General features: G+C 44.5%; 1 protein-coding gene across 1 annotated transcript in view; it reads right to left on the reverse strand.

Moving 5' to 3' along the window:
- The window catches only part of ANTXR1 (ANTXR cell adhesion molecule 1), a 215,234-nt gene that overhangs the window by 104,278 nt on the left and 93,793 nt on the right, over positions 1-17,163 (reverse strand). Inside the window, exons 11-12 of the mRNA XM_039239602.1 lie at positions 9,079-9,148; positions 7,494-7,572 (exon numbers count right to left, since the gene is read on the reverse strand). Coding sequence (XP_039095533.1) covers positions 7,494-7,572; positions 9,079-9,148 — 149 coding nt within the window. The remainder of the gene's footprint in view (positions 1-7,493; positions 7,573-9,078; positions 9,149-17,163) is intronic.

Here is a 17,163-nt window from a genome sequence, read left to right on the forward strand (position 1 = left end):
GCCCCGACCAGTGCAATCCATGCACCCCTCAGCTGTTGCCAGCTGCGTCCAGTCTGGGCAAACTGCCACAGCCTAAGTTTCTGGTATTCCAGTGCGACCTCAGGCCATGCCAATGCTCCCCAAGTCACAGCTTTTCGGCAATTACTTAGATTTTTTCCCCCTGAAGATAAGAAGCTGTTATTTCTTGAATTAGGAAAGATTGGAAGTTAACATGAAAACTGTATCACATATAATATCTAAATTAAGTATTAAAGAAACTCTAAAATGGGGTGGATAAGGAAGGCCTTTCCAACTGGGCCTAGCTGTTTCATCTCTGACCTGTTCTCCTAATACGCCATCCCAACCAGTCACAGCCATGGTGGCCCAGAGCATGCCTTTGCCTAGGCCATAGCCTTAGCAAATGCCTACTCTCTCTTCCTGACTTAGTTCACTTATCATCTCTTCTGTTCTTGGATTCCCCCGACGCTCTACTTCATGCCATCACAGGGCATTGCTCAATTCTCTATTAGAGAAGTTATCACATTAAATTGCAACTCCTTCCAGACTTGTCTATTTCCCATGTCTCATATCTCTGTGTTCCTTGGACTTAGCAAATTTAATTACCTAGATTCTGTATCAGTCTCTATGTTTCTGCCTGGCGTCCAGCCTTGTGCTATACACCCTCATGCCCTGGAGGGCTACCTGAATCTCAATCCAGTTGAACAGGCTACTTCTAGACCCCTTCTCCAGGTCTGCACCCCTGACAAGAGTCTGCTCCTAGTGAAGCTGGTGCTGTTCTGAGGAAGCCTTTGACTACTGCCCTGTCTAGGATGACTGGTTGTAGTTTCTTAGCTGGCAGATTTGTTCCTCTTCAGTCATGCTCAAGCTCTCCATGCTCCTTGGATGTGCACCTTGGATGGCTGGCCATCCTCTTTCTTGCACTATTTTTCAGCCAACCCAGTGCTCCCTGTTCTAATCCTGCTGTGTTCTGGCTCCCCTTCTGTCCTACCATCAGGTACCATCACGATCTCAGTATGACCCTTGACTGAATCCATTCATTCATTCAATCACCAACTATCTGCTGAATACTATGTGTAGGTACCGTGCCAGGTGCTGGGTTGCAATGGTGAACAAGACACAATCTTTGCTTTTTCTTCCTCAAGGAGCACATGCGCTATGCTGTACGAGGGAGAAATTATTGTTTCCAATGTCTGTGGTTTTTGTTTGTTTTGTTGTTTGTTTGTTTTCCAAGTCTCCACTTGTTTCCATACTTATAATCTATCTCTGTTTGGCAGCTGGAGGCCCACTTTCTCGTGAGATGTTGGGAGCCATACGTGTTAAAAACAATACTGATACTAGCTGGGTTCTCTCTTCCTTAAACAAGAAGCCAAGTCTGTGGCTCAGTAAGCCTTAGTGTGAGAGGCAGAAACAACGGGAAGACTTGGAACATGGGAAAGGGGCATTTGGAGAGAAAGCTTTATAGTCTGTGCCTGCAAAAGGGAGAAGATCCTAGACTGGTCACATTGAGCTAAAATTATCCTTTTCAGCAAATTCCTATTTTTATACCAGAAAATACTGTCCAAAGAAGCAACATAAAAGAGAGGGTCTGATTTTAAAATCTTGGGATTCTTAAATGAATGGGATTGGGAGGGAATCAGAGTATACATCATTTTTCTTAAATAGATTTTAATGTTTTTTTTTTAAACTTTGGAGGACAATTTGTGTCAGGTAAGTATAATGGTAAGAGTCCTGTGTGTTCAAGATTTACCCGGCAAGCTTAGTAGGATGCAGAATCCTGGGGGCGCCCGGGTGGCTCAGTTGGTTAAGTGTTTGACTCTTGATTTTGGCTTAGGTCATGATCCCACAGTTTGTGAGATCAAGTCCCATATTGGGCTCTGCATTGTCAGCACAGAGCCTCTTGGGATCCTCTCTCCCTCTCTTCTGCTTGTGCTCTCTCTCTCTCTCTCCTCTCACAAAATAAATAAATAAACTTAAAAAAAAAAAAGAATGCAGAATCCTGGGCTCCCTCCAAGAAATTCTAATTCTTTAAATTGACATTTTGGACTAGATAATTTTTTGTCATGGGTAGGGGCCCTCCATTGTTGGTTTCTCTCTCTCTCTCTCTCTCAAATATAAATAGAAAAATACTACTATCTACAGAAAGAACAGTGTGAATTCATGAAAATCTGAAGGATAAATGGTTCAAAAAATCCTTGGGAAATTAGCTAATACCCTGTTCATCCCCATAGAAACCAAACCATACTCCCAAACCCAGTGAGTTGGGGCTATTTCGGGGACACTGGAAGACCCAGTGTGTTGTGAAATCCCTCCTGAAGCTGTATTTCTCTTCTGCATGGAATGTTGCCTCCTCTGATAAAATGCCTCCCAACATGCTCGGCATGATGGAACATTTTAAATGATAATAGGAATGTTTATACGGCAATAATGTATAAACCTTAGTAAATACTTGTTTTAATTCATTTTTTGAAATAGTCTAAATATTCCCCTTATGTTACTATTATCTGATTCGTTTACTGAGAAAATCTTTTTTCAAAAATAGTGAAGAGACTGCAACCTAATCCTATTTGACTTAACCACCAGATCAAATTTACTGGTGTTTCCCCTAGTTAGCCTGCAGGCGACATCCTCAAAGTTTTCCTTAGCCTCTTCCTAGATTACAGGTTTATCATGGACTCAAAAGGAATCATAACTCTTCATCAGGGAAACATTGCCTGTTTATATTCTGCAGGGCATGAGCAGCAAATCTTTTAATGAGACAGGCCATTAGACTTTCACTTGGCAAGGAAAGAGAAGCTCAACAAACTAGTAAATGACTGTCATTCTTTGACTTACTACCAGGGACCTTAACCCCCTTATACACTTTGCCTTTAATCTTTGCAACAACCATGCCAGACGGGCTCAGAGACAAGTTCAGGCAAATGTGCCCAAGATCACCCTACAAAGTGGAGGGGCTGGGACTTGAAATTAGGACTTTGACTCAATATCCTGTCTTCTTAATTCCTCCATTGTGCTACAATTAGAAAGCAGTTGCTCTGGTTGTGATCTCTCAAGGCTGTTTGTGGCATTTTAATTTTCATTCAAAAAGAATTTCTCTAAACAGCAACTTGACACGGGTCCTCTCAAATTTGCTCAAACTTGCTGCCCCTTGAAGCCAGGCTGTTTTCCTTATAAATTAGCGGAAAGAAGCCAGGGTTCTCAGGTGATTTAGTGTTGATTTTAGAACTTTATGTTCGGTCTCTCTCCTTTCTTCAAAGATGGTGATGCTCTACTGTGCTGGAAACCAATACAAATCAAAGCCTGATCACAGTTAATAGGGAAGAGCATCAGCTGGGCCTCATGGTACATGCTGTGTGATCGAGGGCATCCCAGGAGAAATGGCCCCAAATTGGAAGGCACTAGAAACTGATACAGAATGAGAGGAAAAGAGAAAAAGAGTTATGGTCCCTGAGAGGAACCACCAACAAACTGTGCTCATAGACATATCTAGTCCTTGCTCGGACTGGATTCTGTTTGGGGGATGGCCTCTTCTCACCTCTTCATGAACTGAAATTAGCATTTTCACATCCCCACTTGGGTTGTCTCCTCCGCAAAGCGCTTGTGTCTCTTCCTGAATTCACCCCTTGTTCCCCACGCCGAAATCCTATCGCACTTACACCTGGCTCACACATTTTTGTTCCTCATTCATATATTCTCTTACATGTTTGTTGGGCTCCTTTCTCCAACTGGATTTTAAACTCCTTAAGGGTAGCAATGTTGTAAAAGTAAATGGAACACTGATGACACACAGGAGTTCAAGAAATACTGGTTGGATGATTCTCTCATTTTTATACACTTTGGTTGGGAAATCATCATACTTGAAGGCATTTACTAAATGAAGACAGTCTTTTCTTTCATGGACACTTCTTTAAGGGGCTGACATTTCCTTGCTCTGCTCTCAAAAGGACAAACTTAAGTATTTCCCCTAAAGCAGCACCATAGTAGTGATTCCTTCCCCCCCCCCCCCCCATTGATAGAGCTTGGGGAAGAAGAACGGGGTCAGGTAAGACTACAAGACAGGGGGTGTATTTACATAGGCTGGTGAAAGAGGACTTTGGATGTTAAACCATTTTCTAGAGTCCTGGAGCTCAGTAAAGTTTACCATTTGTATAGGAATCTTTTAGCTCTTGGATGGAAAAAACTCTTTCCTGTAAAACTTCATGGAATTTCTGCTCCTGGCAGGGGCAACAGTTATTCATTGTGGATCTTGAAAACTGTGGCATGGTTATCCAAATGGGCACCAAATAAAGCGAGAAAAGAAAGGACTCAACTACATATTTTAAAATTATGTTTGGTTCCAGGTGATGGGCTGGGCAGGCAGTGACTGGCACTGACGGGACTCACCCTTTACTCAGACTCAGGGGATCACTTCTGATCTAAAAACCTTGTCCTCCAAACCAGCTGCTGAAGAAACAAGCGTCAAGTCCAAGACCTTACTTCATATTCTGGATGACCACACATTCCACTTGCATCTCTGTGACCCAGCAGTGGCTTCGGTCTTAAATGGGAGCTTCTGTGTAGGGTCCTGCTGGGGATGGGGGTTTTATGTTTGAAGATGGGTCCATTTCTTTCTCTGGATGATTTTGGCCATCTTGTCTTCCCCCTTTCAATCACCTGGGCTTGGCTGAGTGACAAACTCATACCCCTAGGGATCCATCTTATCTCAGAAGAGTCCTTTCATTATTAGGGGACTCTGACGAGGGAGCCAACCCTCTGGAGAGAATTTCCAATGAGTTCAATAATTTTAACTCAGCTTCCACTAGAACAGCAGCTAACATTTAGGAAGCACTTACTACCTGCCAGGCCTTCTGCCAAGCACATTTTCATTAATGCTCATGATGCTGCTAAGAGAGATAAAGTAGTATTATTCCAGTTTTACAGATTAGGAAATTGATGCACAAAGGAGCTAAATCACTTGGTCAAGGCCACACAAATAGTTGACAGTGAAAGTCAACTTAGAGACCCAGAACAGTGCCTGGCAGGTTATACATGATCAATGAATATTTGTTGAATAAATGAATGAATGGTCCTGGATCTCAAATCTCAGGGTGTTCATAATTTTGTTGTAGACATATAGTATTTTCAAGTGAGAAAGGGAATAGCACATAACAGGTGATAAGGTGGTGTTTATCAAGCCTCAACTGAGCAGAAAATTTAGCGATGAGTACTCAGGGGAGATATAAGGTGTAAATGGAGGCTGGAGCGGGATGGGAAGGTACAGGGGACTTGGCTCTGAGTTCTTTGCATTTTGCAGTACATTGGGAAGGACACCCTTTCTTCTTGGCTTCCAGGCCTAGGACTTAAGCCATCAGTCATAGTCCTGTATCTGCCACACCACAGGTTTGGTCCTGAGATGTTTCCCTTCCTCCTCCTCATGCCCTTGTGCCTCAAGGGCATGGCTGTTTCTCTGTGGTATGGTCCGACATAATGAGAAATACAGGCCCAAACTGCTGGATCACTCCAAAGCAGGGAGGAATCTGGAATGGAATTGTTAGGTTTGGGGTATTTTAATCATTTCCTGCAGGTTGGCAAGTTCCAGAAGGGTCAATTTTTAAAAGAAGCAGGCGGGGTACACTTGAAGTAATTTCACTGCTTCTCCAGAAAGTTTTCATATTTGATCTCCAGATTTGATGTTCCATTGAGGGGTGTCTGAGACTTGGTCATTTCTCAGTGGTGGGGTGGCACTTCTCTGTGATAACTCTAATTTCTTACTTTGGTCAAGTAAAACTTTTCCACTGGGGCACCTGGGTGGCTCAGCCAGTTGAGTGTCTGACTGCAGCTCAGATCATGGTCTCATAGTTCGTGAGTTCAAGACCCACGTTACGCTCGCTGCTGTCAGCACAGAGCCGACTTCAGATCCTCTGTCCCTCTTTCTCTGCCCCTCCCCAGCTTGTGATCTCTCAAAAAAATTTTTTGAAAAAAAAGTAAGATTTTTCCATTTTCCATACCCACTGCACTGGCTTAGCCTGCTTTTAAGAAAACTGGTTTGCTCCTAACACAGGATGGAAATGTGTGTGTGTGGGCGGGGGAGACAGAGGGGCAAGTTGGGAGGGAATACTGTCCATCAAGAGGCCGGATCTCCCGCTTATTTATGAGATGACTCATTTTTATTTTGTCTGGCTTCAGTGCATGCCTGCTAGTTCCTGTCCACCTGTGACAGCATTAGGGATACAAGACCCAATTAGTGAGGGGCTCTAATGACAGGTCCTCCAGTGCCCAGGCAGGAGGTGACCACAGTATCTGCCCAAGTTCACCATCAGGTCAAACACATAAGCTTTTAGAATGGTTCAATGGAAGAAATGCATTTGGTTAAAACAACTGGATATTCAGACAAAGGTTACTTTGGAACTACTCGTGCTAGGTGCTGAAGTCTGTATAAGAGCTCAACTTAGCCCTGACAGTTCTCTGATGGGCTGAGCATTGAGATACTGACAGCAGGAGGGGGCAGCTGCACTGGCCCAAGGCTTCCCACCCATGGCCGCACACGAGAACCTTCCCAGGAGGCCTTGCAACCCCCAAAGCCAGGGCCCACTCCAGACTTGGCTTCAGTTGTTTTGGCATGACTCCGGGGCATCATTAATTTTTTTTTAAAGGCTTCCAGGTGGGGCGCCTGGGTGGCTTAGTCGGTTAAGCGTCCGACTTTCGCTTAGGTCACGATCTCGTGGTTCGTGGGTTCGGGCCCCGCGTCGGGCTCTGTGCTGACTGCCAGCTCAGAGCCTGGAGCCTGTTTCAGTCTGTGACTCCCTCTCTCTCTGACCCTCCCCTGCTCACGCTCTCTCTCTCTCTCTGTCCTAGAAATAAAAAAAAAACATTAAAAAAAAAAAAAAGGCTTCCAGGTGATTTTATATGTAGCCAGAAATAAAAACCACCTGTCATTAAGGATCCAGAGAAGGAGTGTCTGAGGAGCTGATCGAATACAATCCCACACCTGCCTCACAATCCCTATGGCATAGCACCCTCTCCCAGCACCTCCACCCTGCTTCATCAATTTTCCATTTTCTCCTGAATTACTTCCACCATCATATTAACAAGCTGCAATTTCTCCCATTCTAAATAAAACTCTCCTTATACTCCATATTGCCTTTTAGTTACTGCCTCATTGTCCTGCTCCCTTTGAGGGGAAAACTCACTGAGATGTGCTTTTTGTGTGTCCGTCCAATTTCTTTCTGCACAATTCTTCTTGGACCCAGTCCACCCAGATACCACCCCCCCCCCCGCCCCCGACTACTGCACAGAACCTGGTCCTATCTTACCATCCAGACATGCAGGTGTGTTTAGGTCTCATCCTTGCTCAGTGATGGGGAACATGGAGAAGCCCGATACCCCCTGGGGTCCAGCCTACAGCTGGCCCTGTGGAGCTGGGATCAGACCTTGGTGCACAGAATGCAGAACTGGAAACTTCCCAGGGAAATGACAATGACAATAAAGCCTTCAGTAAAGGGAAGGTGATGACTTACACAGCGTGTAGTGGTGATGATAACAGAGCTGGAGATGAAAGAGAGGCCATCGTTCATGCTGACCTGAAGCGCGGCTTTCCTGCAATGACAAGGGAGCCAGAGATGCTCAGCGGGGTGTGCAAGGAGCAAGGGCTCATGAGCTGACACTGAGGTCCCCTGGAAGCCCTGCTCCTCACTACCCTTGGGGCTGTGGTCTCTTCCCCTGGGGGCCTGAGAGGCCTCTTCTGTAAAATGTAGAGGACGGTCTCCAGGGCCCATCTACTGTAACCTTCTAGAGATGTCAGGACACCCTTGGCTGGTGTAAAGGCATTGCATTCAGCCCTTCTTACATTGCAGTGAATTGCATTGCATGGGAAAAGCCTGCTGCCATTTAATTTACCTGTTACATGGTCGTAGGAAGAAGTATTCCCAAAACATGGCTCGAGTCTACGGGGATAAACTTGTCAAGCTGTAAACTTCATGTTGCGTTGTTATTACTGGGGCTGTCAGGAACTGACCCTGATGAGAGGGTTTGTTACCATCCTGGCAAACTCATGGAGGTGAGTGGTAAGTTACCTTCCACCACCTTCCATCTCCATGAGACTCACTGAAACCTGAGCTCACATTCTGCTTGTATTTGGCAGTACGGAAACAGGGCTAGTTTGTGGAATCGGTGGACTTGAAGACCAGTGTTAGGCAACCAGACTTGGAGGCTTTACCATTAGAACAAATGATCGAAAGCAGAATTCAGATGAAAATGTTTAGTGTTGTTTCCTCAAGACTACTATTCTATCTTCAGCCTGTTACAGACATGTTTACAGAGAAACGAGTTTGGGTTCTCTGACAAACACAGCTTCTCTGCTTTCCCAAATAGTTCTTTTCTGGCTTGGGGTGCTAGTGCTAATTCTCTTCCTTCTGTTGAATATTTTCATCACACTTCACCAGCACCTATTATGATCGCACCACCGTGAGATTTCCCACCATAAATTAGTTCACAGAACCCTGTGCAGTCTGGGTGAATACTCAATGTCTGGAGGCGCAGAGGAAGGAGCACTGAGCTTGGCCTCAGAAGGTCTGAACCTGGGATTTTCAACCAGCTCTGGACCCACTTAGCCCCTTTGAGCTTCCTTTCTGAGTTTCCTTATCTCTAAGGGGAAGACAATCATCTAACAGGGAAATTACAATGACAGGGCAAGGTAAAGTTTGTGAGAGGAAGTGTGAGAGCTTTCTAGAAATGTAGTTGTGTGAGGCACACATGAAGTGAGACACACCTTTGTTCAAATCTAGACTATTTGCCGACTGCAGTGTGACCTTGGGCAAACTACTTAAATTTTCCCAGCCACAGATGCCACATGTGTAAAACTGGGATGGTGTGAGTACCTGGTTCTTCGGGCACTTGGGAGGATAAAGTGAGATCCCGTTTGTGAAACATTTATCCTGGTGCTTTGCTCACTGTAAACATTGGCACCATTACCATTACCTGGAGAAGTCTAGACAAAGGCTGCATTATGACAATGAAGACAGACATTTTCTTCTCCCTCTGTTCCCTCTACCTTCTCTCTGGCTCCTCCCTGGCTGTGAGGTTCAGTTGCTGGTACAAACTTACATGCCAACTTCTTTTAAGATAGGTGCTGGACACAGCAAATAAGTATCTTCCACAGTGAAGGGCTTCTCATCTGTAAAAAGGAAGTCAGTGGATTAAGAGGAGTGAAGTGACTTTAAAATTTCACATTCAGTGACTCCTAGAGACCACTGGCCAAATTCTGGGAGACACTAGAGAAACAATAACTCTTTGAAACAGAAACTAGACTTGACTCATAAAACCCACTCAAGTAAACACACTTAGGGTATCCTGCCCGAACACTCGTCCCTGACCTCATACATCCAGATGAGTCAGTCAGGGAACACACAGAAACTGAGCTCTTACCATAGACCAGGCATAACCGAGGGGAAACTAGAAGATACGAGACTGGTCCCCAGGGGGCTTCAAGTCTGAGTCTAGTTTGAGAGAGAAATCATATTCATGGAGTTCATGGAGAAAGTTTGCTGACGCAGCATTGTTTACAACAGCCAGGACATGGAAGCAAGCAACTTAAGTGTCCATCCATGGATGAATGGCTAAAGAAAACATGGCATATATATATATATATATGGCAAAATATGTACATATATTTCAGTCATAAATAAAGTAAATCTTGCCATTTGTAACACCGTGGATGGGCCTGGAGGGCATTATGCTAAGTGAAATAAGTCAGAGGAAGAAAAACAAATATCATGATCTTACTTTTTTTGTCAAATCTAAAAAAGAAAAAAAATGAGCTCATAGATTCAGAGAACAGATTGATTGTTGACGGGGTGGGGGGTGGGGGATGGGCAAAATGGGAGAAGGTGGTCAAATTTCCAGTTATCAAATAAGTCATGAGACTGTAATATACAGCATGGTGGCTATAGTTCACAACACTGTACTGCATACGTGAATGTTGCTAAGACAGTAAACCTTAAAAGTTCTCATCATAAGAAAAAACTTGTAACTATGTATGGGGATGGATGTTAACTAGATTTATTGTGGTGATCATTTCACCTTCTACACAAATATTGAATCGCTATGTTGTATATCTGAAACTAACATAATGCTATTCGTCAATTATATCTCAATGTTTTAAAAAAGAAAAAACCTGCTGACATACATGAGAAGTGGCTAAGCCAAAATATCATTTGGCTTCAGAAGACCGAGAGCCCTCTTTAGGTGGGTGATGTGGTAAGGTGACAGGAAACACAAAACCCAAGATGTACTTTGGTGAGAGATTAGCAAGAGGCTTTCCTGGTGGGAGGAAATGCTGTGAGCAAAGGCAGAGTGCAAAAATGAAATATTCCAGGGTAGGAAGGAAGCAGGGTTTGAAAGGATCAGAATAGGAAGAAGTGTTGGTCTGAGTTCTTTGAGGAAGACTGAGGAATTCAGACATAAGTCTATTGGCCACGAAAAGAACTTTGGAGGTTTTGGGAGAAAAACTTGAAGTGATGATGTTGGAAGTTTCGGCAGATGCCGCTGTGAAAGATCGATGAAAGTGAGGGGACCCAGGAAGTGGGAAGTTCTTGCTTTTATTCTATGGGATGACTGGGGAAATCTTGAGCAGGTTTCATCTCAAGCTCTTTAAAAACTTAATTGTGTCCTAGACTCTGGGGCCAGAAGCAGGGCTGCGAAGTTCCTAACTATAGTCAGTATATAGTACTCATTCCTTGATGGTGCAACATTTAAGGGTGCATGCTCTGTACTAAGAATTGAGGTAGGACCCGTGGGTGAGATGGAGATGAATAACACAAGTCCCTTAAATCAGCTGTGAATATGCATGCCTGCCCTGGAAGACAGAAAAGGATACATGTATCATTGAAGGACAGCATTCTGCTATTGGCATTTGTTATGAAACTGATGTGTCTAATGACACTGGACTGTGCTGACACGCAACTCTGAGTGGGGATTAGGAAGGCTCGTGCCCTCCATGCTTGGGTTGAAGGAGCAGAGCCACCTGGGGTGGGGCTTAAAGGACACGTCTGAGTGTTGAGCACTGTGCCCCCATGGAAGCAGGACATTACAGTCCCCTCTGATGTCTAAGCAAATTTTCAAATGGTGACAAGTCAGGTTATTCCAAATCATTCATTCACTCATTCATTCATTCAACAAATATTTATTAAAGGCCTACTTTGAGCTAGAGACACAGGCTATGAGAAGAGAAACATGGTCTCTGATTTAATGGATTTTACAGGAGCTGCAGGGGGGGATAGCTATTAAGCGCTTTCATTTTTATTAAAAAAAATATTCTTCCAAACATCTTCCACATGTCAGGCATAGTGCTGGGCCTTGCAATGAACAAAACAGATGAAAGCACCTCACTTAAGGAGCTGACATGCTAGTAACTACACAAGTTACTAATTCATTATAATTGTGATGAGCACTAAGAAAGAGAAGGAAGGTCAGGGAATGCTTCCCGGAGGAGAGGCCATGTAAGCGAACACCCACTGTCAGGTGAAGAGGACACGGAGTGAGGCAGGTGGCCCTGCAAAGATCCTGGGGCAGGAAGGAGCCTGGAGCGTTGAGAGCTAAAAGGAGGTCAACAAGCCTGCTGAATTTGAGTGAGACAGAGATTCAAAATGAGGGCAGAAAAGGGAGCAGGGCCAGATGGCCAAGGCCTTGTGGGCCATGGTGGGGCAACAGGAAGCTACTGGAGGTCTCTCATATTCAGAACTAGCATTTGCAGATTATGGGATGTTGCTGGGGCAGCGGAGGCATGCTGAATGAAATTATGAAGCTTTATGATGACAGTGCTGGATCACACAGTGCCTGAACTGAGCATTTTTATTTTCAAGGTCTTTCCCAGTCTCTAGTGACAATAATGGCAGTGGGACTCTCCCACGACATCCTGTGTGTCAGCTCTCTCCGTGCACTTCTAGCATACAGAATAGTTGAATTTAACCTACTAGCCATGCTCCCAGGGAAGGATATTCTTCCTTTCATTTTATTTATTTATTTATTTATTTATAATAAAAAAATGTTTATTTATTTTTGAGGAGGGGCTAGGGAAGAGAGAGAGGGAGACACAGAATCTGAAACAGGCTCCAGGTTCCATCTGTCATCACAGAGCCCGAGGCAGGGCTCGAACTCAGGAACCATGAGATCATGACCTGAGTCGAAGTCAGACACTCAACTGACTGAGCCACACAGGCACCCCACTTCCCTTCATTTTAAAGGTGAGGAACAGATGCAGAGAGGGGAAGAAACTTGCCCAACGTTACCCAGGGCAGCTTAGATCCTCACCCAGGCAGTCTGGCTGCCACCTCTTGATAAGAGCCATGCTTTATCACCTTCTATAAAACCTTGTGAACTAAGTCAAGGCAAGGGCGTTGGGCTCATTTCCCAGATGCAAAATAGAGGCTCAGAGAGGCGACAGTGACCCATGGTTGCACAGCAAGTGAGAGGCAAAGCCAGGACTAGATGTGAATTCTCCATTATTCTTCCCTTGCCAAGAGTCTCTCCATTCCAGGAAAAGCTTGTATTAGAGAATAAACCAAACTCAGGATAGGCGTGGCTGACTAGAAACTATATTTATTTTCTCTTGGCCATCGCTTACTCTGCTGCACATGAACTAGTAATACCTGGGAGTGCATATCCCTGACCATGGAGCCACGGGGCAGCCACAGAGTGGCCACAGGAGGCCTCGTGACTTAGCTGCATTCTGTGGGAAGAGCCGGTCATGCAGAGTGGACATCCCAGTCGGAGACACAAGGGAGACTCCAGGGCCCAGCAGACCCATGTGGATGTTAGTGCCCAAGCTACTTCTAGAGCTTTCTCTGAACAGCGTCTTCCCTGCCCTCCATCCCACTGGAAGGGGGTGAGAGGACAAGACTTGACTCTCCCGACTCCCTTCGTTTTCCTTTCCTGCTTAGAAGACCAAACATTTCTGGAATGAAGCAGAGGCAAAGCTCACTGGGAGGACTGAGGACACTCTGCTGAGGCTGCAGCGCAGGCTTGACAGTGCCTTCCATCAGTTTATCAGCCTCGGTGGCTGTGGGCCCACTCTGGGGAGCTGGCATCTTCTGCTCGGAGAGGGATTGTTTGATTTGGAGCCTGTTTTCACTTCACCACAAAAATGAGCGACTTTTTTTTTTTCTCTTTTTCTCTCTCTTTCTAAACAAAGAAGGGCCATTTGGTTTCCATAATGCAGATCATCTGACTTCTTCCTGGAATGTCCTCTTGGGAAGCAGGGCACAAAGCCTTCCCCCTCGGCCGAGCCACGTTTGGCCCAGAGGCCATGCCAACCTTGCCGCCACTTCTGCCAAAGCCAGTGGTGCTGCGATGTTTATGGTGCCATAATCCACTCCGAGGACGACTGAGTCCCAGCTCCTCTGTCCAGTGGCAGCCATTTCACTGCTTGTTAGCACTGGGTGGGCAGAGGAGTGGGGACCAGGAGCTAGGAGACCAGTGCTTGGCTTGTTGGCAACAGGGGAAAGAATGAGGGAGGGGTGGGAGTTTGAAAGTAGAAGTTAAGGGAATTTTTAGATGATCTGTAAATATACATTTCCTTGCCTTTTACCGAAGATATTTCAGAATTCAGTGCATACAGTCGACATAGGTTAATCTAAAACATCTGTCTTCAAGAATCTAATAATCGAACAGAAGCTTGATATAAACCAGGATTTGGGGATCAATGAGTGTCATTATACTAAGTTGCCAAACACCCAAGGCTTGAGAGCTGGGCGTCCCTGAAGACAAGTACAGAGAGCACACAATGGGGCAGAGTACACACACACACACACACACACACACACACACACATCTGTATTCTCACAAACATCTATACCCACTTATACATCTAAATCCATATCTATATATTTATACTGATTTTGTCTGACACTGTATACTCATGGCTTCCTTTGACATTATTATGATTTATTGTTTACAATTTGGGACACTGTGGCTCAGAGAGATTCGTTAATTGAATTAGTGTTGCACCACTAGTAAATGTCAAACCCAGGTTTTGTTGAAGTGGCTTACCCAAGGTCAACCCAGCTTGTTTTTTTAAAGATGTAATTTAAACTAGTTAGCCATCTTACATTGTCATAATCTCACAGCAAATTTTGAGAAATAGTTAGCCTGAAGCACACTAGGAGCTGAGTCTTTTTATACCTGACCACTTTGGAGGCAAATGGTCAAGATGGTCCGTGGGTGAGGCTGGATAACAGTAGGGAGCATGTCTTCTCTTGGAGGGGACCAGGAATTGAAAAGCTCTGTGGTAAGTTTCAGGCACCTTTCGCGAGACAATTATCTACTGTAATGAACCCATGTTCCAGAATCATGCACTCAAATATGTACATTCCCAGGTTTTGACCTCGGATCAATGTAATTCTTTTCAGATGATTGAAGGAATTCCCAGAATTCTTCCCTGCAGTTGGTGACTATCTAATGGATTTGAGATAAAACCAGGATTAAAATGCATTAGCTAATTCAAGCACCAATCACAGTGAATCCTTTTACTGATTAAATAACTCAAATGCTTTTCAAGACTTGGCAATCTTTTCTTGATATAAATATTTATTTCTGGCCAAAAGCACAAGAAAAACCTTTAGTCTTATCAGGGAGAGCTTGTTGAAACCCTCCAAAAGCTGATGTAAGCTCGAAAGTAGAGTTTACATTCCTACTGTTACAAAATAATGAAAGTTAGGGGACTAAATGAGCTCACCCTGCTCTTTCTCCCAATCTCCACTGGGTCTAGAGAGTATTTCATGGCACCCCTGAGCCAAGCATAACTGTTCAGCACCAATTATCAGCTGGTTTGGGAATGTGACTGAATGAAGGGAGAGGAGACAGGCTAGAGTTAGGCTGGATGTTTCTACCTTCTCACTGAATTCTCAAGTAACCAGCTTTTTAAAAAGTTAAGCTTTTAAAATACTGTGTGAAAAGCTGAAACAAACTGATATTCACCAGGACTCCAAGTTGGTGCAATTCAAAGCCTCTGGATTGAGCTTTCTGGAGCCCCAGCCAGACAGGGGGTGGTTGATTGCTGTCTTGGGGCTCCTGCAATGATAATTCACAAACATGGGGATCTTCTGCCAAACTAAATGGAAACCACTGCTTAGAGTGGAAGGAGATTAATATTTGTTGGGCATGTACTACGTGTCAGGCCCTGGGCGGGGAGGTTTTCATAAACAGATGAGAAAACAAGCCTATCGATATTTTTGATAGATGACAGTAAACATTAAACTCTATATCAGGGGACAGAGTAGAGATTTTGACAGTGGAGAGAGTGGCTTCTACATGGAAAGGCTGAATAGGGGTTCTGAGGTCAGAGCAATGAGAAACAAGAGTCAAGACGGAATAGGAAGAGATGGTAGTGAAGTGCAGGTGCGTGGGACCAATCTGGGAATAATCTTCAGAACACAGTGCATCCACCGTCATGTCCTCTCATGCCCAGCTGAAGCCAGAGGAGTACCTTTAACGTTGCAGAACTGAGTTGGCCACCATCTTTTGCCTCAGGCACGACCCACATCTATCCATCCCTTCCCTGGCCTGGAATTGTTGCAAGGTTTCCTTGGAAGCCCTCACTGCCTACTATTATGAGATCAGACAGTGAGCTTGGCCCACAAGTTTCAGGTAAGCCCCGTGCGCCTACATATAACTATTTTACCAGTTCCTGTAGGTTACGGGTATCCAGGATATGTCTTTTGGTTTCCCTCCCTGTTCTCTGGGGCAGGTTGCACCAGGATGGAGAAGCAATGAGCATATGAAGAGCCAAGGCTCAGTTCCATCACCGCTTTGCCGCCTGCTGCCTAGGTTACCCTATTTGCAACCCAGAGTTCTCGTCTATCAGATGGGAATCATACTCATTTCATAAGCTGTTGTATATTTGAATGAGATGATATGATTAAATGCTCAACACTTAGTAAGCACTTGACATGTCAACTATTATTACTAAAGTGAGGTACCACACAAGGCTTCTTCTCTGAGTCACCTGTAAAACACAAGATGTGAATGTGTGTACAGACTGAGTATGTCTTATAACTTATCTACCAGCTTGTGTCAGGGCTCTCTGGTAAAGGCATGACAAGAGGAAAGTCATCTATCCAAATAGGATCTGTGGATGTATATATAAAGTAGTGGTCCTGTGATGGGGTGATTTTGTACTTCAGGAGACAGCTGGCAATGTCTGAGACAGTTCTGGTTGTCAAACTGGGAGAGAAGTGATCTTGGCATTTAGTGAGTAGAGATGAGAGATGGTGCTAAATATCCTGTACTACATCCTTCTTTTCCTCAACAGAGAATTATCTGGCCCCATAGTACCAAGGTAAGAAATCCTGGTATAATGTCTATCATGACTTTATATATCTACTTTGCCCATTGTAGAGGGGCCTTTAGATATTCCTGAGTGGTTCACAGCCCCCAGGGCACTGGTAGAATGTCCAGCCAAGTTCAGACATGTAAGTGATGGACAGAGGAGGCAGTAACAGCATGAGTGCCATTGCAAGACACCTGGTTGGGGTAAGGACCAGTGCCTCCATGCAGGCTTTCACGGGTCCCGATTTTCCTGGTGGCAAGTACGGGGGATAGTCCCTGAGCCACTCGGTTTGGTGGAGCTTTATGATTGAAATGGGGGCACTCCAGAAGTGGGGCTTAGATTGCTGCCAAGGTTCTGAGCTGCTGTGGGTGGGAAGGCTGTAGAGTCAGAACACCTTATCTATAAACAGTAATATAGGACTCAGAGCTGAGTACGGTCTTGAAGAAAATGAACTGAGTTATCCTGGGCACTGTGTACATGAGGATCAAGATTACATCATGGCCCCAGAAGGAGAGGAAGTAAAAAGCAAGGGACCATGAGTCTCATTCCCAGAGGAATGCGGGGATGGGATCCAACAGCCTTGCTGTCTCCAGATTGCCTTTTTCGGGCTTATATATTCTCCAGTCCCACACATGCTTGTGACCTCTGCTGTTCTAGGCTCATCAGCTTTTGGAACTGGCCATCAGCACAATTAGTTTGCTTTCTCAGGATGTAAATTATATCCTGCTCATATTTTTCTGTTATTTTTATTAATTATAAAAGTAATACATGTTTAGCAATATAAGACTCAGCAGAGTGAAGAGAAATGAGAAGTGAGAAGTCGGAGATATACAGAGAAACTTATAAAAAAGAAATGAAAATCTTTT

Source organism: Hyaena hyaena, unplaced genomic scaffold, assembly GCF_003009895.1.
Source record: "Hyaena hyaena isolate Hyena2069 unplaced genomic scaffold, ASM300989v1 scaffold_158, whole genome shotgun sequence".
Classification (NCBI taxonomy): domain Eukaryota; kingdom Metazoa; phylum Chordata; class Mammalia; order Carnivora; family Hyaenidae; genus Hyaena; species Hyaena hyaena.